Genomic DNA, 26,740 nt, shown 5'->3' with positions numbered 1-26,740 from the left:
GCAGTGTTATCAGTAATACTACTATGTCATTTACTTTCTTTCTATACGAAAATGCGTTCGGATATTGTGTTCTGTACAATGCTACTATGATGGGCGTCATTCTCATGTGTTTTCAGCTTGCTGTCGCTGCTTCTTTTTCCTTTCTTGTTCCTGCTGAAGCTTAATCTCTTCATCAAGGCGTTCTTTTGCTCTGTACACCTAGGAGACAGTGAAATTGAAAAACCTGTTTCATCCACACCAATTAACAGCACACAACTACAAAGGTAAGCAAATGAGGAGTTTACAAGACAGATACATTTCATTCCAATTTCCTGCAGAGCATGTACAGCACAATGTCAAGATCACTGCAATCTACTGAACTACATACAGTGCACAACCAGAAAATTCATCAGGTTGAAAGGGACTGTGATTTGCCCGACTCTCGAGGAACAGGTGAGGAACTATGCATTGCTAGCTTCAGTGCATTCCATTAAAGTGGAGTGTAAAAGCTCCCACGTATTGAGGTCTCCGTGCATGTTACAGAAACCCAGATCAACAATATTAATCCAGAGCACATCATTATGACTTCCTGCTACAATACATAAGAATAACACATGACATTCTTGTACACAACGTCACATTTCCATAGCAAAGGGCATTAAGAACTGGGCAGTTTCATAAAATGAGTGTGACAATTTGGGCTACTGGTTGGTAGCAATGCATTATTGCACGCAGAACCTCCTAAGGCAGGGACAACAAAGAGAAGACTCATACGGCACATGCTGACGCGTTCAGCACTTGTCCTGTGCTTCTTTTTTTTTGTGCCCTTGTCTTAAAGAACAGCTGCAAAGAAATTTCGGACCATGTAAAAAGACTAGTTTCAGATAGCGTCGACATAGAGCAGGGTCTCTGCAAAATTAAATGTTTGAAATATGAGAGGATGTGTCATGAAAAGCTAATAAAAATAGACATTTTAAATGCCGAAACTGGTAGAACAAAAATTGCCATTATCGCCACTTGCTCGAAGTGATACATAGCCCATAATGTTGTGAACCAGCATGGCCCTTTGGCATGACCTCTGTGATTAGGCAGCATCTGTAGCTGTCCACGACATACTAAAAAATCTCGGAGGTGGTGTGTTGAGATTCACAAAACATTCACTAGCCACCAGGTGCACGCATCGTCTGCTTAGGTGCTATGTATAGGCTGGGAATAAATTTAGAGAATTACTAGCCCTGCACATTTGCCAAGATTGCTTTAATGGTATATAGCACTACACGTTATAACCAATTTAGTCAAAGTGATATTTCGTTGCACTTGTCTTTTTAAAAGACCCTGCAGAACACGCCCAAAAAACTTGTTCAGCAGCATCAATAGCACCATTACAAATGCGGTGATCTCGTGTACTCTGTGCAATGGATCCCACATCCACCTGCAGCAGTGTGATTGTTGGTTACGTGTAATTCACTTTCACACAAATTTGCCAGTACTGTGATACAATTATAGTATTAGGCCTTTACAGCGATCTTAACTATCTTCTAATCACGACAGCCATGCGGGAGGTGTTGTAATCATAAAAATTACACCATCAACAAATCACATGGTGCACCAAAATCCACCTTGTGGAAGCCGTGGTAACCAAATGACGCCGTCAACAAGTTGAGCCGGCTTGGCAACCATGGTGCACCAACTTGCGCTATGTGACATCAGTGCCCTTCTGCTCGAGACACTGCAGTTCTCTGTCAAGAGAGTGTGAAATGTGGCATCCATAGCCGCAAAAATTCAAGTCGATGGGCACTCTAATTACGCTTGTATTTTGAAGTTCGTGCAACTGATAACTTGGGTGCGAGTGTGCATTATCATGGTTCATTTTGCTCTTTGATATACTGAGAATAAATTTATAGCAAAGATGGTGGCCTTAAAAAAAAGTGTTCGAGGGCTCCTTTAAGTGGTGCTGCTTGCAATTAATTATTACTGAACTCTGCCTCACCACCTCTTGAGCAGTGCAGTAAAAGCCAAACGGGAACGATAACAGGCTGTGCATCTTACACAAGGAAGAGGGGTTTACCCATTCTGAGCTCCATGATCCTTCACTTTCACCGCCATGTTGCACAGGAGAATTAGCGGCAAACAATGAACAAGCATTTATGTCGTACTGCACTTCAGTCACATTGCATTGTGCCAGTCAAGTAAAAAGGTGCGCCTTATACACAGAGTAAGATATGTTAATTTAAGGGAATAGAGTTAAGCACACAACGAAAGAAGTCGAATGAACATGTGGGAAAAAACCTATAGTATCTGAAGCTTAATTACAGCCTACAAGTACATGCAGCTAAAAATTTGCATTCATGTTTCAGCTTTTGTCTACTGTACCCCCAACTCAGCTCTCTGCCTCAATAATTCAGAGCATAGTTTACCTAAGCACTGCAGCATCTTACATTTTGTAGTTTCTTTTGTATAAGCCGCCATTTTTATCCCTTGAAATTTCTGCCCACATCAAACATACTATTTGTGGCACTAAATTTGTAAGTGCTCAAGCAAGTTGTGGCCTGACAATGTGTGCATGTCACAGTGGAGCTGGTAAAATGGTCTTCACCTGCAAATGCCTCGGTAACAATAAAGGTATGCTGGTGACAACAGAGTCCGAGGTTGCTGAATCCAGGAAACAAGAATTTTGTTGCTTTCAAATGACAAGTTTTACCTAAAGCTGAAATGAATGAATGAATAAAACCATTATTTTAAGGATGGGGACAGCTCTAGGCCACTGCTGGGGATGAGGTGAAAAAGGAATGTGGGTTCCCGGATTGTTGATTGAGGCAGATCTTCATCTCAGTCTTTGATCTTCCGCTTTATGCAGACTCAGGTGCATGTTCAGTTCCGTTGCTCTCGCATGGGCTGGTCCACCCCTTCTACACTACCCGAAACAAGCCACTTTGCCTGCCATATGTTGCAATGGCTTTCTGTGTTTCAGGGTTAGTTTGTATTCGATTTCCTAGGATTCTAATGTCTCCGTGCAGTAAATGTAGAATGTTGCATCTCCTTTGTGAAAAAGCTGCACAACTCCAAATGAGGTCTTGCTAGTCTGCTCTGCATGACTTCTGACAATAGGTGCATCGGGTATAAGTGTTCGCAGTCGTAGCTTGTCTGGTTTGGTACCATTTCTCAAGTATGTGTGGTGTGTATGCAGCGTTGGCTGTAACCTTGTTCAAAAAAACCTCTTCCATGCGAGTAAGCCCACCTTTGTCGTCAAACACGTGTACTGGTGTAGCTTCCAATAGTCTCCGTTTACTGTCTGCTTTTTATTTTAGTGCGAATATAATGCATCAGTGCTCTGCTAGAAGAGCCTTCGACCAATATCTTTAGGTATGGATTTTGGTCTGCGGAGTTTGGTGAGGAAATGGAGCGTGGGGAGCTGTACGTGTAATCAAGCCCTACCGCTTGCATGGCAACTGCGTGAGCAGCTGCGTCTCTCCCACCTGTGCCAGTGTGCCCCGGTGTCCATAGGATTTCAACATTTGTCCCATTGTCCTGTACTCTAGCTTTTTTTTTTTTTGGTGTCATTGGCCACAGCATCATCTGTCGTAAGTGCCTTTAATTCGGTCAGCGCTTCGTACGAGTCAGTATGTATCCAACGATAATTTCGCACACTCTGCTCTACAATGTCTCCCATGTCAATGGGAATGGTGTCAACCGCTCCCCATATAGCGTGCAAGGTTGCACCCCCAGGACGCTGAAATAAAGGTTACCCGTGACATGTGCTTCGGTAGTTTTGTTTTCAGCTGCTAAAATCTGCAGAATTGTGTGAATGGATATGCTACAATGAGTAAATGCAAATATTGTGATGACGATGTGTATGTGCAGTCTCACCAATGCCATCTTGTTACACCAACGAAACAAAGCAGTATGATGGCCCAACTTCATGAACATTCTTACTATAAATGGTTTATTAGAGAAGGGGGCGGGCAGTTGCACACAAACGTGCAACTTAATGTTCACACCCTGGAAAAAATTAGGCAGAGAAATGAACTTACTTTTGATTGAATGTAAAACGAGCCACCTTTGGACTTGTCATTTACTTCAAACAAATGTTTGAAGTTCTTCTCCACCAGCTCGGGGTCAACTTTGTCGACATTCAAAATCTGCATTGCCTCCTGTAAATCACAGAACATGTTCCATTCACAGCTCCGCTCAACAACACAAATATGTGTACTTTCTCTAACAAAGGAACTACTTTTCTCCTGCATTAATACTTGGTGTAACTGAGCTCTAAGATGCCACTTTGATAAATATGCGTGCAATGTTGTCATCTAAGGATCAGTGTCAGCTCTAGGCCACTACACAGTGAGAGTGGATAGAACTGCAAGCCAATCAACAGTAACCATTACAATCAGATGTGTGCTTGCCAACAATGATCCCTGTAAGTGCCAAAACTGCAGCTGCGCAGCTTTAACACGATGCCTATACTTTGCTTCATCACAAATGATGCCAGGAGCACAAAAAAGAAGCTCTGTGGTGCTGCTTCTCATGGTCACGCACTCAGCACCTTCGTAACATTAAATTTATGCATTTGCTGTGCCAAAAGCTTTCAGCACGGTCTGTGTGGCAATTAGAAAATCTACCCCATAAAGAAATGAATATAAGCAGACAACAGCGCAGGTGGCCAAGCATAGATGACAATGCTGAAGCATGAAATGCCCATGCTGTTTGAAAAAAAATTTATAAAATGAAGAGATCAACACCAGAAAGGCAGATGTGGCAGTTGGTAGCAGAAGAAATGCCACTGGTTTAAGTGGGTGCTACCACGCATCTCTGCGCACAGCTGAACATTTTTTACAGACATGTAGCACATGGGCAATGCCACTTCGAAGCCACCACCAAAACCACTTCCCAATTTCCTGTCCAGCAAAATTAACGACTTCTTGCCAGTGCCAGTTGGCATGATTCCTCGAGCTACAACTAATAGATATCCGTATACATATATGCTGTTAAAGGAAGTTGAGAGAGTTTGAAAAGGACCAAACTACCTAGTTCTGTGACCGACATCATTAAACTGTCAAAAAAAAAAGGACTGCCCGGCCAGCGCTTGCATGTCATGTGGGAGTGGGACCCTCGGCCTGCACAGGCGACATATTTTTTGCTCTAACGCTGGGAGTGGCTTCCCCCCGGCCTATGCACGCCGTCGTGCGCATTCTGGAGAATGGACATTCGGTTGCATGGTGCTGATCAGCAACCACCGCATTTTGTACAGCTCGAAAATAAACAGTTGTTTCATTACGAAGATGTGTTAACAACCATCCTGTACTTGGTTCCTATCCTGCCAGCTCAAACCACAAAACCCTCAACTCCACGTCTGGCACTGCAATCTATATTAGCTTGATGCCATGTCAGTTCTTCTTCTTTCTGGGGTTTTACGAAGAAGAACTGACATGGCATCAAGCTAATATAGATTGCAGTGTCAGTTAATTGTGCATAAGACATGTGCCTTGCGTCTCTAGCCTCTGTCTTATGTAACTAATGTCCAATTTGCATTAGGTGTTCTTCCGTTCTTGAGTGTTTTTCTTCCTTGTCAGTATTCACTACATTTTCATGTTATCGTTTGTGCATCCAATCGACTTCCCGAGTGCGTTTCTCTTCGAGCGGCACGCTCACAAGAGTGACATGCCCCACTTAATTCCTTACTGTCTGTTTTGATGGGTTGGTCACTGCACAGGTGAAGCACTTCTACTGGTTGCCATCTAAGATAGAGAGATATTAGGCAACCTGACCAAGTTCTGTAATATAACAGACTTGCTGATGCTCCACAAGGCTCAACCCAGCAACCTTTCCTGGGGGTAAATGTGTTCGCAGGCACACCCTTCACACAGGAATTTCAGTGACTGGTAATTGGAAAGAAACATAAGAATGCAATTTCATGCATTGCATTATCAGAGTCCGTGCCAAAGTGTCCTCCATTTTGTGCCCAGACAGTAGGTGTAATGTATATTACACACAACAACTTATCTGCCACAAAGCTAACCATATGAAGTCAACAGACAATGAAGGCAAGGTCCTGGGCTATGTATGTGTACTATATGTGGCCCCCAGCAAGGTGTAGTACACATACACAAATACCCAAGAAAAATGTATGGGAGGATAGCTGCCACCATAGCTCTATTGGTACAGCATCACACATGTAAAGTGGGAGACTTGGGTACAGCTCCCACCAGTGACGAGCTTACTTCTACATTTCAATTAAGGAGAGATGAGGGTAAAAAAAAAAAAACGAAATTTTTTCCAAAAAAGTAGATTTTGTGTTTTGTATTCCTCCAAGCCTCCTCTTTTATGTATTAAAATCAAGGCTGAGAATCAACTAGAAATTAGTAAAAAATGCAAAAAGCACACGCGGTGGCTCGTGAAAGTGTGACTTTACCCCAATCTCATGCACAGTGCATTGCCTGCTCTTGAATTTTCGCGGGGATGTAGGCCTACCCCTCTTCTTCCAGAGCCCACTTCGGCAGCGCCGCATTCTTGCTGAAAATACGAGACCAAAAAATTCTTTCCCCGCCGGAGTGTAGCGTTTTTTAACTTTCAGACGTATTTTTCTCAATTCTTCATATTGTACAATTTGAGTTCGTGCACTAAAGCTTAGGCACTCTATGTAGTCTGATTATAATTACATTTGGCATACTTATGCTTTAACATGTCCTGAATTCAAAGAAACAACTTTCAGAGCTTTCCACTAACATATTCAGTAAGATAATTTTAAAAGCTACTTTGTTGAGAATAGTAAAACAGAAACTCAGCTTTGGAATTTTTTTCTAGATTAAAACACAAATGTTACACTATATTTATTTTTTTTTTTGCTTTATTGAATTCTACTATTCATTGGGAACAATATGAGCTATGTTTTAGCGTTTTCTTGTGCTCACTGCTATCACCTAAGCTTGCACAAGAATGCATTGTTGTTTATTACAAATGTATGGTGTGTAAAAATTTACCAAATGAGCTATCAAAAAACTAAATGCAGATTTGAAAACAGGAGCTCAAACTCTGTGAATGGCGAAAGTTTCATTCAGCTGTCACAAATATTTAAAGAAACAATTTTCCGAGTAGCATCTTACCTTAAAAACCAGTTTCCCTTATGATTTTCTTAGCTTCATATGGTAGAGTGAAATCGGCCCCGCAGTTCCCCTTGTTCAAATTTGACTGTAGTAACTTGTCTGCACAAGTACGCTGTTCTAATAACGTTTGTGTATGGCAACATTTGACAAGTGCTAAGAATCTTGTATACTCCACTGGATACGTTCCTCACTGGCTCGAGTATGCAACGCTGCTTTCCTTCCATGTGCGAGTCCATGCTATTTCTTCAATAAAACAAGAGACAAAATTGACCACATGTTGAATAACATGTACTGGTCAGCCTGACGCGCCTTGACTTCTTGTTTAATAAACTAAAATACTCAGTGTACTTCTCGGGCACAATCGTTCAGTATCGGCACATTATTGCAAAAGCGACATGAACATACTCATGGCAGCAATGTGCTTGCCACTGAGTGTGCTTATTCAATGACTGATAGCATTTCTTCACGGGTCACCATTGCAAGCACACAGACTGATTGGTTACCACCACACGACAGCTTCCATTTACCAGATAACAGCAGCAAAAGCAATTTCATACATAGGTGTACCAGCACCAGCAGAAAGAAAAAAAAAAAAAAAAAACCTTTATAATCATGCACATATTTGACAATGATCATTTCCTGGAGAAGTGATGGAAGAGTAGGGAATCATGACAGGTAAATCTTCAAACTGCACATACAATTATAGCTACACACGTTGGTTGAGGCAAGACGAAGGACTGGTTAGGAACAAGCAGCAGCATTTTGTCACGTTTCTTCTGTTATATATGGTTTTTAGATGTGCACATAAGTCGAGTGCCGACAAGAAAAATAAACTAGTTGTGAGTTCGCGTTGCACCTTGACAATGTTTCTTGTTCCTAGCCAATCCTTCGTCTTAGCTCAAGCTGCTCGTATAGCCATGTCGCCACACCAACTATCCCCTGTAGAAACCTTATTAAGAAACAATGCTCAGCAATTATACACATTTTTTTTTTCTTTTGCTTTGAAGAAGTTGCCATGTGGCACGCGAGAGCACCTAAACGAAAGTGTCGCACCTAAACGAAAGTGTGCAGGCCTTCCTCACGCTAAAAATGTAGCAGCATAGAACCTATTATCCATAAGCCTGTGCATACCTCCGAGTCTGATCAGTCCGGCTGGAAATTATTAGAACGTTCTCTAGTCTAGTCCTCCTTCCTGAGACGAGGCACAGCAACCACTGCCTATGTCTCTTCACAAAATGTATGGCTCTTCAATTTGAAAAACAGTCGAACCGGCACGCAACACCCCTACGGTCACCACTACTAGCAACAGTCATTGGACAGCCTGCCAGAATGCATGGACCTTGGGACCCTCTTAAAGCTCTGTGCCCTCTTTCGAGAGAGAAGAGGGCAGTTTATTACATGTAGCGGGCAGCGCAAAGGGGGCGGTAAAAACGTACCTGTACGCTCATGCCCAGCTTGACACTAGCGGCCGCCCTCTGGGTAGTGTCGCCTCTCCCAGCGCTAGCATTTCTCGCCGCAGCTTGGCTTGCTGAAAACGACTGCCATTAGTTATACCAACGCCTCCTATAGTAATACATACTACAGAGTGAGAGCGCACGAAAGTAGCGAAGCTATAGGCAGTTGATAGCTCACCGGCGTATTCCTGCTGCAAGGCACGAGCAAACGCTCTTGCGACGACCTGGGCCCCGACAACAATGACTTGTGCCAAATATTTTGCCTGCAGCAAAACAGAAGGATCAAGTAAATCTTTGAGAAACTGCGCAGAACGACCTTTGTCGGAAAAGGTGAGAGCCACGGCAGGGCACGTCAATACGAAGGCCGATGACCGTTACAAAAGTTAAGTGCGCCGGCAACAAAATTGAGCACATTACCATTTCTGTATCTCCGTAGAATCTGGTGTTGCGTATACATGCGCCGATAGCACGAAAATAAGAGGCTTCTGTACAATCGAACGAAGTTTCATTACGAAGTCATGGTCACCGAGAAAACGCACATGGAGATCGCCATGTTAGATTGATGTCGATGTCGGCAGGCAGGCCTAAGTGCAAAAAGGTGACGCAAGGGAGTCAACCTTTCCGCGAAGCTTTTTCTCTGCTGAAGTTTCACATATTCAACTTACCCAAAAAGTGATATCACCGTACTGCCTCTCGACATCATAAAATTGCTATTATACATGCAACACTGTAAAAATGGCAAGAGAGATGGACAGGCAACCATGTTAGAATAATGTTTATTTTTAAAAATACATCTGTAAAACAGCAGGCGCTGTCATTTCGCATGAAATATACATTCGTATTTGTCATATACAATATACACATATCACTCCATATTTGAAGCACATCACTTCTTTTTATGGAAGCACCAGTATACGCCAGGACCGAGTCAGTGGATGAGCTAAAGGTCCATTTGGTCATCCTCTGAAATGCTTTGTGCTTCCCGAGATGCCTTTTGTTTGAGCTGAAGGGCAGAAGTGAAGCAACAACAAAAGTATGACTAAAAGGCACATCACAAATTGTGTAAGGCGTTAAGCTTTACCAGCCACAAGCAAAAATAGTGCAACAATACTCTAATGCACTGCGTAGACATTTCATGTATGCTTCTCAAGGAACTTAACAGGAACTACAGGGCAAATGACGATTTCCTGTGCATCTAGCTTAAAACAAAAACATTGCAATAACTTCCCCAACAGCTGCATTTTTTTCTCTCTTGGGAGTTGTGACACAACAGGCTTATGAAAAACAACACTTTCTAAGACTTTTGCATTTCTAGGTTTTTTCGTAAGGCTGCACTCTCACGAAAATTTCCTTGCGCCTCGAGGCTGCTCACATATTCCTGAAGGATTGCTTTTCCTGTCTCTTTTGCAGTGCGTTTCGCAATCCCTTTGAATCCTAAACCACGGACTGCGGTTGTGGCCAATGTGACATTGGTGACAGAGTTCATGGCACTGTCCACCACTTGTGCAGCATCTGCTCCGTACCTGAGGAGAAACCAATGCACAACATTTAGACCCGAGAAATTGCAAGTGAAAGTAATACCTTATCTCAAGAAAGTAAACATTGCACAAGCTAATGCTCTGAAGTAGAACAATGAACCATTGAGAAAGTTCCGGAAAGACACACAAATGAAAAAAAATATGCTAGCATGAAACCTGAAATTTGTCTTGGTTAGCTTTATCACATGCACTACATTTTTGTCGACAGTTCATCTTTTAGCAAATTGGGACGTGATCATGCTTCATCATTGAATGTTGCTGCCATGTAGGAACAACAGATTTTTACTGTTGTTGCCTGAGCAATTCTACATTTATCTTGAAGCAAGGCAATTATAGCGTAGCACATAATACTACACTGCAAGTTCAATGATAGAGCTGTATTGCACTGCACAAAAATTTACATACATGAATAAACATGCCAGCTTTTTGCAACTCCCTAAAACTTTCACAGCAGTGATCACCATGGAACTGTACGTCCCGAAAGAGTAAGAATGTTGTTGTTCATTCCAAGCCCAGGGCCTAAACCCTAGGCTTTCAAAATGATAGTTCTCTGCTCATTCATTAGGTGGCCAATTCATTCATCAATAGGAACTTCCACTTTCATAACTATGTCATATAAAGCAACTGTCACACTTTTACACAAATAGATAATTCTGATAAAGAACATTTGCTATGTATTGCACATCATATTGCAGTAGGAAGCGCATGTGATGCAAATTTAACATTAAAGTAATGTTGAGAAATTCACCCTTACTTGTGGCCAATAACCTCAACTGTCTCATTGGCAAGGCTGGTAGCCAAGATCTTGGCTGCATTTTCCAAGCCAACATACACAGTGGACAAACCTGCACACCAGTCAAAAAAAGAAAGATGGAGCACATTTGCCCTCTGAACTCCCCTCATTTGCAAGCTAAAAACAAACATGAATGGCAATTGATTGATTGGTGAGGTTTAATGTCCCAAAGCTTGATCTTTTAACGCACACCTCAAGTTAGGTATACACGAGTGTTTTTGCATCTACTCCCATTGTAATGCAGCTGTGAGTCGAATCCGTGGCCCAGTGTTCAGCAGCACAACGCCATAGCCACTGAGCCACCGGAGTGGGTACCTAAATGGTGAGCCTAAGGAATCTATCACCTGGCACAAGGTCGCGGTTTCGATGCCTGGCCGTGGCGGTAGCATTTTGATATGATAGCGGTGAAATGGGAAAATATTCATGTATTTCAATTTAGGGACACGCTGCACAAACCCAGGTGCTCAAAATTATTCCAGAATCTTCCACTACACTGCCTCTGAGAGCCACAGTATTACTTAGGGACATTATTAAACCCCATGAACAAATCACGCAACCAATCAATCACCTTAAGATGCAAAAATAAACCCCATCGAATCATTTACCCATGAGACCATCGACTAGCCTTGCTGCTGCTTTTACACAACCCTGCAAAATCTTGCTACTATAGTATTAGCATGGGCAAGGAGTATTCACTGCACACTGTGGGAAACTCCCGCCAATTTGTTGCCAGTCTAATAATATGTACCTTTGATTGATTCAGCTATGACCAAGCATCAATCACAATCACTGCCCACACTTTTCTAAGGAGGAATAACTTAAACATGGGATGCACAGGGCTGACTTCACATTCCGTTCAACTTGCCTTGTAAGCCACCCTTGGCAATGGTGATTGCACTCTGCACTTTCTCCATGCTTGTGGAAGGCACTTCTGGTGCGCCAGCCACGCAAGTGTCACAGGACACATTCGTGGCCACCATCTGTGCCACTGTCACCGTCAGCTCGCCCACTTTGTTGGCTGCAGTAAAGTAAAACAAGCTAGGGTTTGCAGTTTACGTTGACTAGAAAACGACAGGCAAACATAAACACTCCTGCATATTAACCCTTTCCATGCCAATCTTTTTTTTTTTCCTTTTTCTCCAGGAAACAATGAGCGATTATTGCGAACAGTTTTCATTATTGCAATAGTATCAACAGTTCATTTGTTACAATATTCTGCTGTCTGTTACTTTCAATATTTTCATATTTTTGTGTTACACATAGGCATGGCCAAAGAAACAGTCTATATAAAGCTTGACATTTCTTAGAACAGAAGTCAGGTGCGCTTCTGTTAAACATCATGTGATGCTTGAGGAAAGGAAGTAGCAGAGAAGCCGACGGCAAAGCATTTCCGCCAAGTCATGTCCACACAAGAGAGCAAGAGAGGCCACCGGAGGCTCAATCTCTCTCTCACAGTTGTCAGTACAGTATAGACCACTTATAACGCAACCGCTTATAGTGCAAGACCGGATATAGTGCGGTCTTTTCAGACTCCCGTTAATTTTCCCATAGCACTCCATGTATACACGTATCGCTTATAGTGCAGTTGCGGGAAACGAAATACCGATTACAGTGCAGCTGCCTGGGAGTATGGAACCCCGCGGAGACGGCGAACGCTCCCCTCAAACGGGCGCCCCAAGGAGTGCTCAAGGAAGAAAGAGACGAAGTGGAGGAGAAGGGCATGTGGTGCGAATGAACAGCCAGTGAGGCTGAAACCAGAATCTTGAGTGCGAGTCGTGAAATATCACGGCGCGCATAGCGAGCGAGGGCCACGAAACGGCCATCGCTCGCTTCCCGATAACGGCAGTAAACGAAACTTCAGCGAGCGAGTGGGCGGCGCCGGCACGGCACGGCGAAGGGCGCACGCGGAGACCATGGAATGTGAGGGAGGAGGGCAGCAGGGAAGCGGATTTCGCCTTGGCAACTCTGCCGCTTTTGTGGCTCCCCTTGCCCTCTTTCGTAGCTCCCTCACTTTCGACTGTCACCGTGCGCGCCCGCCGCCGTGCAGGCGCCGCCGCTACAGCCAGCCCGGCGCCAGCTCCCCGAAGTTTCATTTTCTGCCGTTATCGGGAAGCGGGCGTTTGCCGGCGTGGGTAGTTTTGTTGGCCGGCCTGGGACAGCGCCGCTGCTTCCCTCTGCACCGTAGCCGCAGCGTGCAAGGTCAACACGTGACTAGAAAGTAGAGGAAGCATAAAGGAGAAAGAAGGGTTCACTGCCGTTTTCTACGCGTGGCTACGGTAGCGTGGCTGAGACGTCGGCACGTACACGCATGCTCCGGCACAACACAGAATCGGCGACCTTGCCATTTGAGAGAGGGTGAAATTTCCGCCGCATTTTTTTTTTTTTTCGTTCGCGCACGACATTGAGGGGTCTCCTCTAAGCTTTTACTCTATGGCGGTGCCGGAGCAATGCCGGTCGGAGGCGCCGCCGCAGTGATTTGGTTCGAATTAACGAGATTCGACTGTAAATTGAATGCAAACGTTCTAGCCGCATTCCTCGACTGTCGCATACGCGTGGCGGCTCGGTGCACATGTTTTGCATATGTGCGGGCCTTGAAAATTGTTGCTTTGGTTATAGTGCGGTACCGCTTATAGTGCGGATATTCGCGACTCCGGCAACTTACGTTATAAGCGGTCTACACTGTACTACGTCGAAGCTCTGAACACAACTCGCTAGAGCATTCCGGGTCTAGTTGTTTACTTGAGGGGAAGAAACATCAAAAAACACCAAGGTCCCAGCATTGAAAAACAAGGCCGTCATCCCTGCAACCGCCTAACTCTGTGTTGCCATTTTTGAAACCCAGGGGAGCAAGACTTCCACTGTGTTTGTACCCAACCGCCCTCACAATAAATGTTTTCTGGGAAGCTGGTGGCATCTAGTAGCACAGAATCCAAATCAAAACGATGAAACAATACTCCTCCATGGCATTCAACAGGTTAAAGGAAATCCCTGGATGAGTGAAATTCGTCATTGGCATGCATATTGGAGAAAATGCCTGAACGAGCAAGAGTCGTCCTTGGCATGGAAAGGGTTAAAAGGACACTAATGGCGAATTTGGCAAATTGCACCAGTGTGCACCAGGGCACCCTGGTGCGATTATGACAAGATGAAACGACGCATCAGGGTGCCCCGGTGCCAGTGCGCACCGGTGTGATTTGTCAAGAATGCCTTAAATTCAAACACTGAACCATTCTAGAGTGCTACCCTCTAGGAATGCTGCAACGCTTGTCTTAAACAAAAGTGATGACACAGCTGCAGGAAAAAGCACGAGTGATGGAGTTGCCAGTGATGGAAGCGGCACTTGGTGTTTTGGAGCAGCTTTAGGAGCAGAAGAAATCGCAGTTTGGAGCAGAAAGGTTTGCCGTTAGTAACAAGGAAATAATGCTTTGGAGCAGTAACTTACTGGTCGGTGCAAGGAGGAAGCTCTGCATGCAGTTAACAAAAAAAAAGATAGTGTATTAATTAGTTATGAAAAATTGCATCCATTTTCTTCAACTTTCTGCTCCATATTTTTATTAATGCATAAGAAGATATTTAACCTTGAAATCACAGTTAATTCTGCATTTCAATAAAGAGTTAATTCCCCCCATGCTGTCCTTGGCTTCATTATTCATTTCATCTGCTAAACGTTTCATTTGTTAAAGCATTTCATCTGCTAAACTCATGTCCACAAGTGGAATACGCACAGCTACCCAATACGTTAATAATATGGCGCAAGCGCTGAAGCCTCACGCATTAATAATAATGCGCCTAAGCTGGATAAGCTCATGCGTTTAAACACAGGCTAGTCACAGCATATCGGCGCAGTGCCTGTCTGCGCAGGCATGACACAATACATAAGATAAACGACAATTTGGTGCAGCATGCAGCAGCATTTCCTTCACAGCGCTATCACGATCAGTCTATTGAAGCTCTCACAAAATACATGACCATCTGCTGGGAAAGAGGCAAAATTCCGAAACAGTGGAAAACAGCAAAAATCGTAATGATCCCGAAGCCAGGCAAAAAACTACAGCTTGACAACCTCAGACCAATCTCGCTGACCTCGTGCATTGGGAAATTGATGGAACACGTGGTCCTCGACAGATTAAACAGATACATGGAAAACAGAGAAGCCTTTCCACACACAATGGTGGGCTTCCGCCCGAAATTATCGACGCAAGACATAATGCTGAGAATTAAGCACCAAATAATAGACGGAAACGGCTGCTCCCGGATGGATACCAGGGCCATACTGGACTAGACCTAACCAAGGCCTTTGACAATGTGAAACATGAAGGCAATATTGGAAAAACCTAGAAAAATTAGGAGTTGGGCGTAAGACGTACGAATACATCAAAGACTTTCTATCTGACAGAAGAGCAATTTTAACAATAGGAGGGTGGCGTCGGACGAACTAGAGATGGGAAGCAGAGGTACGCCGCAAGGCTCTGTCCTCTCGCCTTTTCTCTTCAATGTCGCCATGATAGGCCTCCCAGAAATACTTAATAACATTGAAGATCTAAATCATAGCCTATACGCCGATGATATTACGCTATGGATAGCGGGAGGCAGTGATGGTCATATTCAGGACACACTGCAAAGGCGATTGATGCGGTAGAAGCATACGTTGGGTCGAGAGGTCTGGGATGCTCCCCGCAGAAATCCGAGCTCCTGCTAATACCAGCCAACGTCAAGAGGGAAAAAGAAAACCGAAGTCCCCAATATACAGCTCTTCGCAAACCAAGGACAACCCATACCACTGGTTACATAAGATCATCTCGGTAGGTGCGGATTCAGAACAACGCTACAATAGTTAATTCCCCCCATGCTGTCCTTGGCTTCATTATTCATTTCATCTGCTAAACGTTTCATTTGTTAAAGCATTTCATCTGCTAAACTCATGTCCACAAGTGGAATACGCACAGCTACCCAATACGTTAATAATATGGCGCAAGCGCTGAAGCCTCACGCATTAATAATAATGCACCTAGCTGGATAAGCTCATGCGTTTAAACACAGGCTAGTCACAGCATATCGGCGCAGTGCCTGTCTGCGCAGGCATGACACAATACATAAGATAAACGACAATTTGGTGCAGCATGCAGCAGCATTTCCTTCACAGCGCAGTTTGGCACAATTGGCGCAGCACTTCCATCACTGCGTTGCAAAGGTATTCAGTCCAAACCACCCACTAGTATAAACATGAGGAGCTCACGTACTAGATGTCCCAAGCTATGCTGGCGATGTCTCAGGTCATTAAGCTGCCGCTTCAAGTTAGAGGCTTGCTCAGAGAGTGCACTACACTTCTACAAACAATGTCAACAGCGCAGTTTGAAGAGGCAGCATGTGCGAGTTCTTCTGTACAAAAATCCAACACATTTGGCCAAACTGCATTTTTTTTTCATTTTGAAATGACACTTGATTAGTTTTCTGTAAAATTATTTCACTACAGTTCACTACAATCTGCCAATCATAAACAACAGGATATGCTATGTCACGAGAGCCAGACTATTTTCATAGTGGCAGCGCCAATGCTGTCCTCCATTTACATCATTTTCTCACAAACGAAAGTTCTGCTCTCAATAATTTGACACTTTGTACACTTCGGAGCACTTATTTGCCACTTTAGCCTTTAGTGTGCCTTTAAAAGGAAGCTTTAGCTCTACCACTCCCCATCCAAATACGTGTGAAATGCAGTAAGACTAATTTTGGCTACCGCTGAACCAACTCGAACCCAATTCACTTCACATTTTAAAAATAAAATCTCAAATTCAAACACTAGAAGTTTTCAGAAGAATGAAGGTCCAAGTTTACAATCTTCTAATTCCACAACAGAAAAGTATAATAATTCTGTAGACTGTGCCTCTTATGTCTAAGACAGGCAAACTGGGCCGAGATTTTATGGCGATGTCTTATGACTTATTTTAGAATAGTCTTATCATCCACCGCTCACGGCTGGCTGATCCCGTTGATAGCGCGAGCGGACCGTCGCTCTGACCACTGACAAAGCGCGATAAGCGCGAAAAGGCATTATTACTTTAAAGTCATCGCTACAAAATACCGGCCCTGATGTATATTGCATGTGGCTCTAAATCATCCCTATAATTTGTGAATACTACTTTTGCAAAACTTGTGTAAGCAAAGTAATGACTGCATACCTTAAACTGGCAACCAATAAAAGAACATGGCACCTTAATTTTTCTAAAATTTACCACTTTTTAATCCTCGGATTTCTGGTAAAAAATTTGAGGCAATAAAATCTGAGGACGTAAAGTAAACATCTACTCCCAACATATGATATTAAGTACTTGACTCTTTTAAATGCAACTCATTTAATTTCAATTTGCCAGGGCTGTTGACTGCCCAATGAGAGCTTTTCTACATTTCATACATCACAGAAATGGCACAGGAAGAGCAAAAGATTTCCACTTGATAGCCGAAGCAAAAGGCAAATGCGAGTCGACTTTAAAGGGAATGACAACCAATTCTTAAGGACCCTGTTTTTTATGGAGCAACAAAACACTCATCCTCAGAAGTGTAGAAGTGTTTATACCTGCAGCAGTTACTTCCAAAAGTGAATCAAAATTTAGTAAGAATTTTTCGATCTGAGCAATCTCTAAAAAAATAGGAGTCCTGACACCAGCAACACTCAGAAGTGCAAGCGACGCCTATAGCCCGCCTCTCAAATTGAGAAAGCAGAATAGTGGATGGCTTTCACAGGAGTGAGTGCAACTTTCATGAACTATCCGTATTTTGAATTTTTCGCCCCGTCCTAAAAAAAAGAAATGCTGCTGTAGTAAGCTGCGGCACCTGTGGCTGCTGTAAATGCTAGTGCTAGCTAGTGACAATGTGGTGCTCTCTTTAGGCCATGAGCACAAGTTCTCCCTGCTCTACTATGGCCTCCGAGATCGGGCAGCGTGCATTGTGGCCCCTTCTCTGAGGCCATAGCGCTACTTTTCTACTCATAACAAGCAAAGATTTAGCTGTGTATTGTAAGTTACAGAAAGAACTTATGATAGAAAAAAATGTAATGCATTTCAATATTTCAACAAGGCCAAGGAGTCGCGTACACTAATAGAAGGTCATGTGATAGGGCATCCTACTTTCTGTCATGCTTTTGTTGTGTGAGGGTACCAAAGGTCACTTTTCGCAATTTGTTGTGGAGAATTAGAAATATAAATCCTCGTTTAATGAGGAAATCTGCTCGTTTCAGTCAATATGAGACACAATTTTTCCATCAGCAGGGCTATCCGATTCATTTTCTCAACGGTTGTCTGTCCCTTTAAAGAACCTTGCGAAAGTTAGTAACCATTTACCGACACGTTCTGTGACATTGCGCACCGAGCCCGTGACGGTACGCAGGATCTCGAGCCCTTGCTTCACTCTGGGGTCCACTATCACCGGCTGGGCTTCTGGCTTGAGGTACTGCTTGAGCCGCGCTGTGCCCATTTTGAGAGCCTGACCAGTCACCACGGCACCCTTGGTCAAACCCTTGGACAGGGCCTCTGAGCCTGGAGAGAGGGAACAAGATGGCAACAGAGGTGCGCAATTAAGAATGAGTCGTAGTGTTTGCTAATGCGCTGAAACAGCCCAGAATGGATGCTTGGGCTTGTTGGTACTGCAGTGCTAAAACACTGCCCAAAGAGTACAAAAACACAGGTACAAAGAAAAAGCCGGACACCACAGTGCTGTGGTGCCCAGAGTGCTCTGTCGGCACTATCGTGTACAGCTCCGCTTGGTGCGTTTTTTTTTTGTGCATTTACTTTCAGCAATGTTGAAGCAGAATGTGATTCCCAGAAGGAGTACTATAAAACAAAGTTGTACACAACCATCACTACCATGAAGGAAGAAAATGACCAGTGTCAAGTGACAATTCTGAAGCCTCATCATTAAAAATATAAAAGAAAAGCTCATAGGAGATTGGCCCTCACCCTGTCGGTAACTTCTAGATATAGAGAGCTTTGAGAGTATGGGGGTAGTAGAGCAGAGAACAGGTGGTAAGGGCCAATCATGAAGAGGGTGCCACTAAAAGCTACCTTGAACCAAACAATGCCTTGAAAGGTACAGCAACCACACAGCGCGTATTTCCCTAGAGACAACATGCAAATGGGAAGTGAAGGAAAGGAGTGGAGACATCATAGGTCTTGCTGAGGCTACTTGCCTGATGTCATAATCCCTCCTAGTGTTTTTCCTTCCTAGATGCTCATTACCATAAACAAAGGCTAGTGACAAATAGCACATCCACTTCAAACGGAAGCTTAACAAGCAATTCAATAGGGCTGTTGGTACGGTCCCATTGTAACAGGCAGTGCAAAATTAATGACACGGGATCAACAAAACATGAGTGTTAACTTCAACTGATTTTAATGCAAAACGAACTTGCACACACACACACAGAAACACATATAATACTTGCAGTGAAAATATTTGTTAAAACACAAATTTCATTAAGCTGAGGCCTCCAGGTATCAGAAGCAGGTGTCTAAAACAGTTCTGGTGAATAACACCTTGTCATTAAGTATTTATGAACGGAATCCCACAAGAAACACTGCCAATAATTACGGCATCAATAGCACTGATGCTTGCAGTAGAGATCGTGGCAAGAGCAATGCTTCAACATGAAGTGCACATACTACTAGCAGCCACTGTCACATTAGTGCCATAAGTGTATAATTATCACGGTTTGTAAAAGCTAGACTACCATTTTGTTTGTTGCAACGGTGCAGTGATTACCCAAGACCAAAGTACACCGTAACGTTGTTCGCAATAACGACAAGGCACAATGCCACTGAGACTATGCACATTCATTTTTTCATCACTGAGGCACTCTAAGGTGACTTCCACTTGGTGCCTTCCTGTTCCAACTGGCCGATGGTGTCTCCATATCTGTGAGCACCAATGGAGAGTGCTCAACGAAATTTTTTTACCGACATGAAGGACAGCAAAATGGTGTTCCATCCATGGTTCATGTTTCTTGTCACTTGCTGACAACATTTCCATGCAAAAGGAATTGTGCAAATGATGCATTTAATGTTAGGCTATCTTTTGCTTGTCACAAAGGCTGAAGGTATGCGCATGCAATGCGTGTGGACTTCAGTGAACTTCAGAAAAACACATATTGTGTTCCAGCTTAAGAGTAGTGCAAAATAATACACTGACCCGAAAGACAAGACAGGCAATTGAATTAGAATTAAGCTTGAATCACAAACAAACTAGCCCAACAGCACGTATACAGTCAATACAGTGGGTTGATAAAGCTAAGATTAGGGGGAAAAAAATGTTACTTTCATACTGCGGATTTCGCTAAATTGAGGTTCCATTATAGTGATCTTCAAATGCATATGTCACGCCAGAAGAATGGCTAAAAGTACTTTTTTCATCATTCAAAAAAGAATAATTTTTGTGAACACACGTTTAGAGCAGGTATCACAAGTCGGTAATCAAAACTAAGGTGAGCTGAGGCACACACCTGATACTATGCTCGCAGACACCTGCTGGCTGAAGGAGGTAGACCGACGGAACCGGCTCATCACAGAATCTGGGAGGCCGCTTGGGTCAGTCATGGCCTCCATCTTCATGGCGGTCAGCTCTTCCATAAGAGACTCAAAAAGTGAGATCATCTCATGTGGCAGGTCAGGAGGAAGCAGGACTCCCACAAAAGCCTCTGTGCAGAAGCCAATGGACAAAAACAATTTTACATGCACTCCCTACTTCTTGTATAGTCAGTTGCAATAAAAATACAAGTCAGAATCAAGTTATAGTGCAAAGAATTAAAATTTATCAACAATAGAGCTACATAGAACCAATGAAGATACTTGGACTTTCACATAATTAGTGGCTACATTTACAATAGCCTCACATTGATGCGAAGTCTCTATCAACAGATATTAATGTGACTCACCCATATAGTATATCACATGGGTGAGTTTTCAAGTACACTATATATATATGTATATATATATATATATATTTGAAGATAAGGACTGAAAGTTGCTAATGAAAGAATATACATAAACAGAGCACCTATAAAGCTTTCCTACAAGTATAAGACTAGAAGCAACTAGAAATGCACTTGATAAAGTTAATCAAAGTAGCTATCTAATAGTTGGACAAATTTTTAAAAGAAACCTTTTAAAGTGCTTTTCATGTCCCTTCTATGAATAAAAGTCCTAATGCTATATCCTTTTTATCTAACACTCAGTGAAGTCAAAACTGGCCAAGAACTTATGAGCTTATCCATTCATAAGGGTACCTGAAGTAGAATTGATAAAAGCTCTAAAAACATGGCAGGACTACAAAGCTTATGAAATTTGTTTGAATTGACAGAAATTATGCTATATTTAAATTTCTGCAATTGAAACTGAACAGTAGTTCGAGTAATAGTTATACAATATCCTTTTGAGATGTATGTTTTGGCAGAATGAAATTGAGCTACAACATATCAACATCCTTCACGTTTGTAAGAACACTATCATGCAGGTGCGCAGTCAGAAGTCCCATGATGTTCCCTTTGTCAAAGTAACTGTAATTTGTAGCTTTAACAGTCTGTGGCCAAAAGCAGCTTGTTCACTGCAATAAAAAGCTGAAGACTAGTAGGAAATATGGTACACCAGTCAGCACCTACCTCTGTCAACAAAGGCTGCATGCAGGGCTAGTTGCAACATACTTGAACAGACAAAAAGCTTTTCAACGGGTTTTATTCTACAATGTAACATTACATACAAGGCATTGGGGTAAGGAAAAAGATTTCAGGGGAACAGAACACAAACACACACACAGATAAAAGAAAAACAAGACACAATAAACTACACAAAAAACAGTTACCACAGGGAACATCAGGAATGCACATGGCCTAGGTGCCCAACATGTGCTAACTGAATACGGTCACTGTGAGCCATGTGAAACTTGAAGCAAATCAATTTTCCACCTGCTTAGCACAACCGAAAGAACATTGATACATTTCCCAAGCTGTCTCCATTGTCAAGTTAGATCTTTGCAGCGCTAAAAAATTTTTCACCTGTCTCGGTGACGCAGCAGCACTGAGGAGGACTAGAGAACCATGCAAGAGTGGCTTAAAATTTCTTACCAGATTCTTTCAAAGGTGCATCAATGTTGGGAAAGAGATAGGCTCCATAGCCTGACCTCAGGGCCGGGGACTGCTTCGGAACCAAAGGGTAAATCCATGTGCCCACTTGTAGCCACGGGAGTGGGGCTTTATCATCAGGAAATATGGCATCTTGTCTGCCCGGCAAGCGGTACACATGGAGATCTGTGGGCTCAAGTGGTGCCTCAACTCCTCCTCCTCCGGAGACATAGAAAATCTGGAGGGGATATGAATTGGAACAAAGCGAAAATAAAAATAAAATATCACTTTGGCTGAAATGGTTATAATGAGTAGTATATACTATTGAAGCATGCCTGGCAAACCTGCAGGACTGGTATTTGCCTAATTTTCTTGACTTCCGAGGCCTTAGCCTTTGACAGTATATTTATTTACTACAAATACAAGTCTCCCCAGGAACAAGACTGGATTGGCCAAACAAAACACACAAGTGACCATCATCACACACAATTGGCATAACAAAAATACAGCACAAAAAGATTAAGAACTAGTATTCTGGATTGCAAGATGCTACTAGCACATCAAAGAGAGCTCTGCAAGGCTTATGTTTTCCACAAAAACATTTGCTAGCTCAGTTCAGTCTCGCACTTCTTCTAAGAAAGGCAAATACAGATGCAATATTTCAAGATTGTTCTTGTTTACATATATTTACTATGCAAAGTTCATGTAACCTATAAATTTTGTTTACCTGTTATCAACACTGATTATCAATGGTAAAAAATTATTTACAGGTTCCCCTTATTTAAAAAACAGGAAAATTAGCTCTAAACTGAAAATATGGAACAATCCAATCAATAACAAGAGTAAATAAAACAAAGCATGCCACTTAACTGTTCTAGTTTTGATATGAACTCATTGGCATGTGAGCCCATGCATCAAGGAACATTGTAGAAAGGGGCCCATGTGTGTTGTTAGCAAAGGCTACTTATGAGGCCACTGAATGTACCCGACATCTTGGATCAGCTTTGATGACTGTGTCATTCAAATTAGATGCAATGTTTACATCCAGTTATATGTGGTGAATTACTCAAGTTCTTTTTTTTCTTTAAACATGCAAATTTGGCTATGTTTATGCAAGATCACCGTAGTAATCTTCTTGTTAGGCGACATTAGCTATTTAAAGGGACACCAAAGGTAAATATTATGCCAAGGGATTTAGTGATCCAAAATGTCATTAATATGGGAAATGAATATGGGACTAGACCTTACATCCTCCATATTTCAAACATCTTGCCTGCAATAAGTACTTGCACACTGCCTGCCAATTATTATAGAAAAAAAAAAAAGAAAAAGGAAAACTACAATGCAATGAACAATATGAATTTACTGAAGGGCAGCTTTACTTTCACCTGCCACTTCCAATGGTTAAGTAAGTTTCTATTGCGACAGAACTTTTGACATCGGCGTTGCCATGTTTTGTATACATTTAGATATAGTATGTACATGCATGCTATAATATTAAACTGCCATAGTTTCTCAGGCTAGGCATCGTCCTCTTGACTGATTATTCCCGAGAATGTTTTTAGAATTGCAGTGCACCAACAATAGTAATTACATATTTCATTCACAGAGCGCGCCTTTTATCTTAAATCTTCTTAGTCTATTAAAAATCCAAAACAATATTAATGCTTACAATCTGAAAGTTGCATATTAGCACTGGCACCATTCTTTGCAGGCAATGCAGTGGTGGCTGTACAATGCATTTGGAGGCCATATACAAGGCATGCTAAAGCTTTCAAGGATAGCTTGGTGGGTTAGTTGGTAAAGCATCTTAAAGGGGTAACAGCACACACAGATGAGTACACACAGATGGACACACAGAAGAAACAACAGGACACTGTGCTAGACTACAACTGATACTTTATTGTAAGGAGCAACACATATAAAGGCTGAAACAGCCAATGGGATGGCTAATAAAGCCAAACACTAAAAAAAATGTGATAAAAATAAAAAAAGTAAAGACATTCATTGTGTTGCCCTCTGCCCTTTACATAGCGACATCCAGATATTCAATTTCCTTTTTTGAGAGTGACACTGAAAGTGTGCTTCCGCAATTGTCTTCATCACGATAGATTTTATATGCTTCTATCACTTCACGTATCAGCTTGTCCTTCTCTTTCTTAATCACTGAACACTCCCCATAGACCAGTTCACAATCACAACTTCTACAGTGCATTGACAGGTGGCCTGAAACGACAGTCTTTCCAACCAGATTCTTGTGTTCCCTAAGCCTGTAGTTCACACACCTACCCGACTAGCCGATATACCTTTTCCCGCAGCCCAAGGGGAGAGTAAATTACGCCTTCCTCGCAATTAACCAACTGCTCTCTTTGTTTTATTGTGCAGCCTGCTTTCTTTCTGGCATCAGGATTAACCATAGAACAAATTTTTGAAAGTTTGCTGGGGGCCGAGAAGATAACATCTACACCAGCGCGCATGCCTATTTCATTGAGATTGTGTGCGATTCTGTGCATGTAGGGCATCACCCCCCCTACGAACCTTTCTTTCTTTTTCTTTATCAGCTGTCTGTCCTCGTCACCCCGCTTTATTTCTCTGAGCAAGCCACGGGCCACTGATATAAGAAGAAGAAGTGGGTAGCCAGCCGACACCAGGCGGGCAACCTGAGCAAAAAAACTGCTCTTTGCCAAATGAAAACACGATTTGAGGAAAGAATTCCTCAAATTCTTCGTAGCGCTGTGTACTATTGTTTCTTCACTTGCTCCCCGTCTGTGTGCGCCGTTACATCTTTAATAAAGCTTTCAAGGGTGCAAGAAATTTTGGCGCACCCGCACGTAGTTGGAACACTGTCAGAGGGGTTTCTTTTTCTTCTTTCTGGGGTTTTATATGCCCAAACCAGTCATGATTATGAGGCACGCGGTAGTGGAGGGCTCCCGATTAATTTTGACCAACTGGGGTTCTTTAACGTGCACTACAATGCAAGCACACGGGCGTCTTTGCATTTCCCCTCCATCGAAATGCGGCCGCCGCGGCCAGGATTCGATCTTTAGAGCTCGTGCTCAGCAGCGCAACGCCTTAGCTAACTGTGCCACCGTGGTGGGTATCCGAGGGGTTTAAGCGCAGTATTGCTATTGCTATTGCTTCGCTTCAACAGCTTTTTCTTTTTTTTTTTTTGGGGGGGGGGGGGGGGATTTGATGTTCGAAAATGTCTATTTGTCCAATTCAGTCAAACATTTCGCACAATCTAGTACTACACTACCAGCTGTTCAAACACTGACAGTCCCTAGTAGAAGCAACGCTGCTACTAAGTGAGCAATGTGCAATAGTTCGTAAATTTATGCTCATAATTCGAGTATATATTCTTCCATCTGGGAAATACAATCCCTTCCTTGTTCCACTTTCCCTTGTGTCCTGTCGCAGGTTTTGCAGAAAGCATCACAGATTTCGATTCATCGGACATTTCGTTAATTCGTATTTGCGATCTAGCCACGGTCTTCAGTTTAAAGGCCCGCTTCATCCTACCTGAACACCAGACTCGATGCAAAAGAGCTCCTCTGCTTCCCTTCGCGGGGGGCGGGCAGTATCCGCACTCGTCGCCTCGTCGTAGGTCGGTGGCCTGTCGGCGTAAAGAGGTGCTCCGCCGGCTGCTTCGATGGCCATAAGCCGAAACTCGACTTCGTCCTTGATGTGCCGCATCTTCCGCTGCATGGTGCGCGCCTTCTCCCACTCCGGACCATTGCAACCCGGGCGCTCGCAGTTGAGGTTCAAGCCATTGGCCAACTTTTCGAGCCCCTTGTAGTACATCTCGATGGCAAGGGCGTTCTCGCCTTGTTCTTCGTAGCTGAGGCCTTGGGACACGTACAGGAAGGCCTCGTCATGGTTGGTCCTGAGAGTTTCCAGAAGCCCGCCGACTGCACTGCTAGGCGTCGCGTACTGCTGTGCCATGATAAGCTTTAGGTATGCTAGAGCCAAAAGAAAAGTACGTATTAGTAAAACCTGGCAATGCGTTTTTCTTTGCTACAAAGCAATGGGCTCGGCTACAGGCTTTCGAAAACACCTTCGTACGGCCTAGTTTCCAGGGGACATGTGGTCTCACCTGGTAAGGCTGATCGGCGCTTCCCCCGACTGCTATATATACACGCTCTTTACACAGCAGATTATATCAGATAGCTCCGCTAACAGAAGGCCGGGTGGCATAGGGCCAAATCGGAGGCTCCTCAGATGATCGCGCGCCACGCGAGCAGCAAACAACATCAAATGCGCGTCATCTCACGAGCCGCCTTCGCCGCCCTCGACTTCGAACGTGGCCTCCGTGATTTCAGCGAGAGTTGTGCGTAAACCTCCGCTAGAGAACGCGATGAACGTTCACATTGTAAAGCCCCTATCACATTGAAGTTAATGAAGAAACAATATGCCTTAACTGCCTTAACCTTAACCATTATTATCATCATCTAGTGTGTAGTCATCTGTGGTCTAGGCGGCAAATGACAAAAAGTATTTTCTGGCGCTAGTAAAGACAAATATGGGGTAAGTTCGGTCAACGCCTCCTCTAGGAAGGCGTTGGCTCGTTAAATTCTCCAAACCGCCCAATTCTTGGCCGATCCCCCACGGTGGGTATGTGCAACGCCTCCTCTAGAAAGTTGGTATGTGCCATTTGTACTGTGGATCATCATCATCATCATCAAATCCCCTCCACGTTTTCCGCCAAGGCCGGAGGCGCGTAAATACAGTGCAGCGTAAATTAGAGCGTAAATCATAGGATGATCATAGGGCTG

General features: G+C 43.2%; 2 protein-coding genes across 2 annotated transcripts; both read right to left on the bottom strand.

Moving 5' to 3' along the window:
• Positions 1–6: 6 nt before the first annotated feature.
• LOC125944701 (mitochondrial import inner membrane translocase subunit TIM16-like) lies at positions 7–9,167 on the bottom strand. Its single transcript, XM_049665618.1, has 5 exons — positions 8,951–9,167; positions 8,712–8,796; positions 8,516–8,607; positions 4,011–4,130; positions 7–198 (listed from the first exon to the last, which is right to left on the bottom strand). Exons 1-5 carry the CDS (start codon positions 8,951–8,953, stop codon positions 103–105), a joined length of 396 nt encoding a protein of 131 aa, XP_049521575.1. The 5' UTR covers positions 8,954–9,167; the 3' UTR covers positions 7–102.
• Positions 9,168–9,813: 646 nt separating this feature from the next.
• LOC119450052 (spartin) lies at positions 9,814–26,283 on the bottom strand. The gene is made up of 8 exons (XM_037713409.2): positions 26,062–26,283; positions 25,488–25,927; positions 21,972–22,206; positions 20,355–20,549; positions 18,202–18,396; positions 11,730–11,882; positions 10,826–10,916; positions 9,814–10,056 (listed from the first exon to the last, which is right to left on the bottom strand). The coding sequence occupies exons 2-8, from the start codon at positions 25,908–25,910 to the stop codon at positions 9,828–9,830; spliced, it is 1,521 nt and encodes a 506-aa protein (XP_037569337.2). The 5' UTR covers positions 25,911–25,927; positions 26,062–26,283; the 3' UTR covers positions 9,814–9,827.
• Between the last annotated feature and the right edge of the window lie 457 nt (positions 26,284–26,740).

This window comes from Dermacentor silvarum, chromosome 4, assembly GCF_013339745.2.
Source record: "Dermacentor silvarum isolate Dsil-2018 chromosome 4, BIME_Dsil_1.4, whole genome shotgun sequence".
Classification (NCBI taxonomy): domain Eukaryota; kingdom Metazoa; phylum Arthropoda; class Arachnida; order Ixodida; family Ixodidae; genus Dermacentor; species Dermacentor silvarum.
This window is presented reverse-complemented; position numbering and strand designations above follow the sequence as displayed.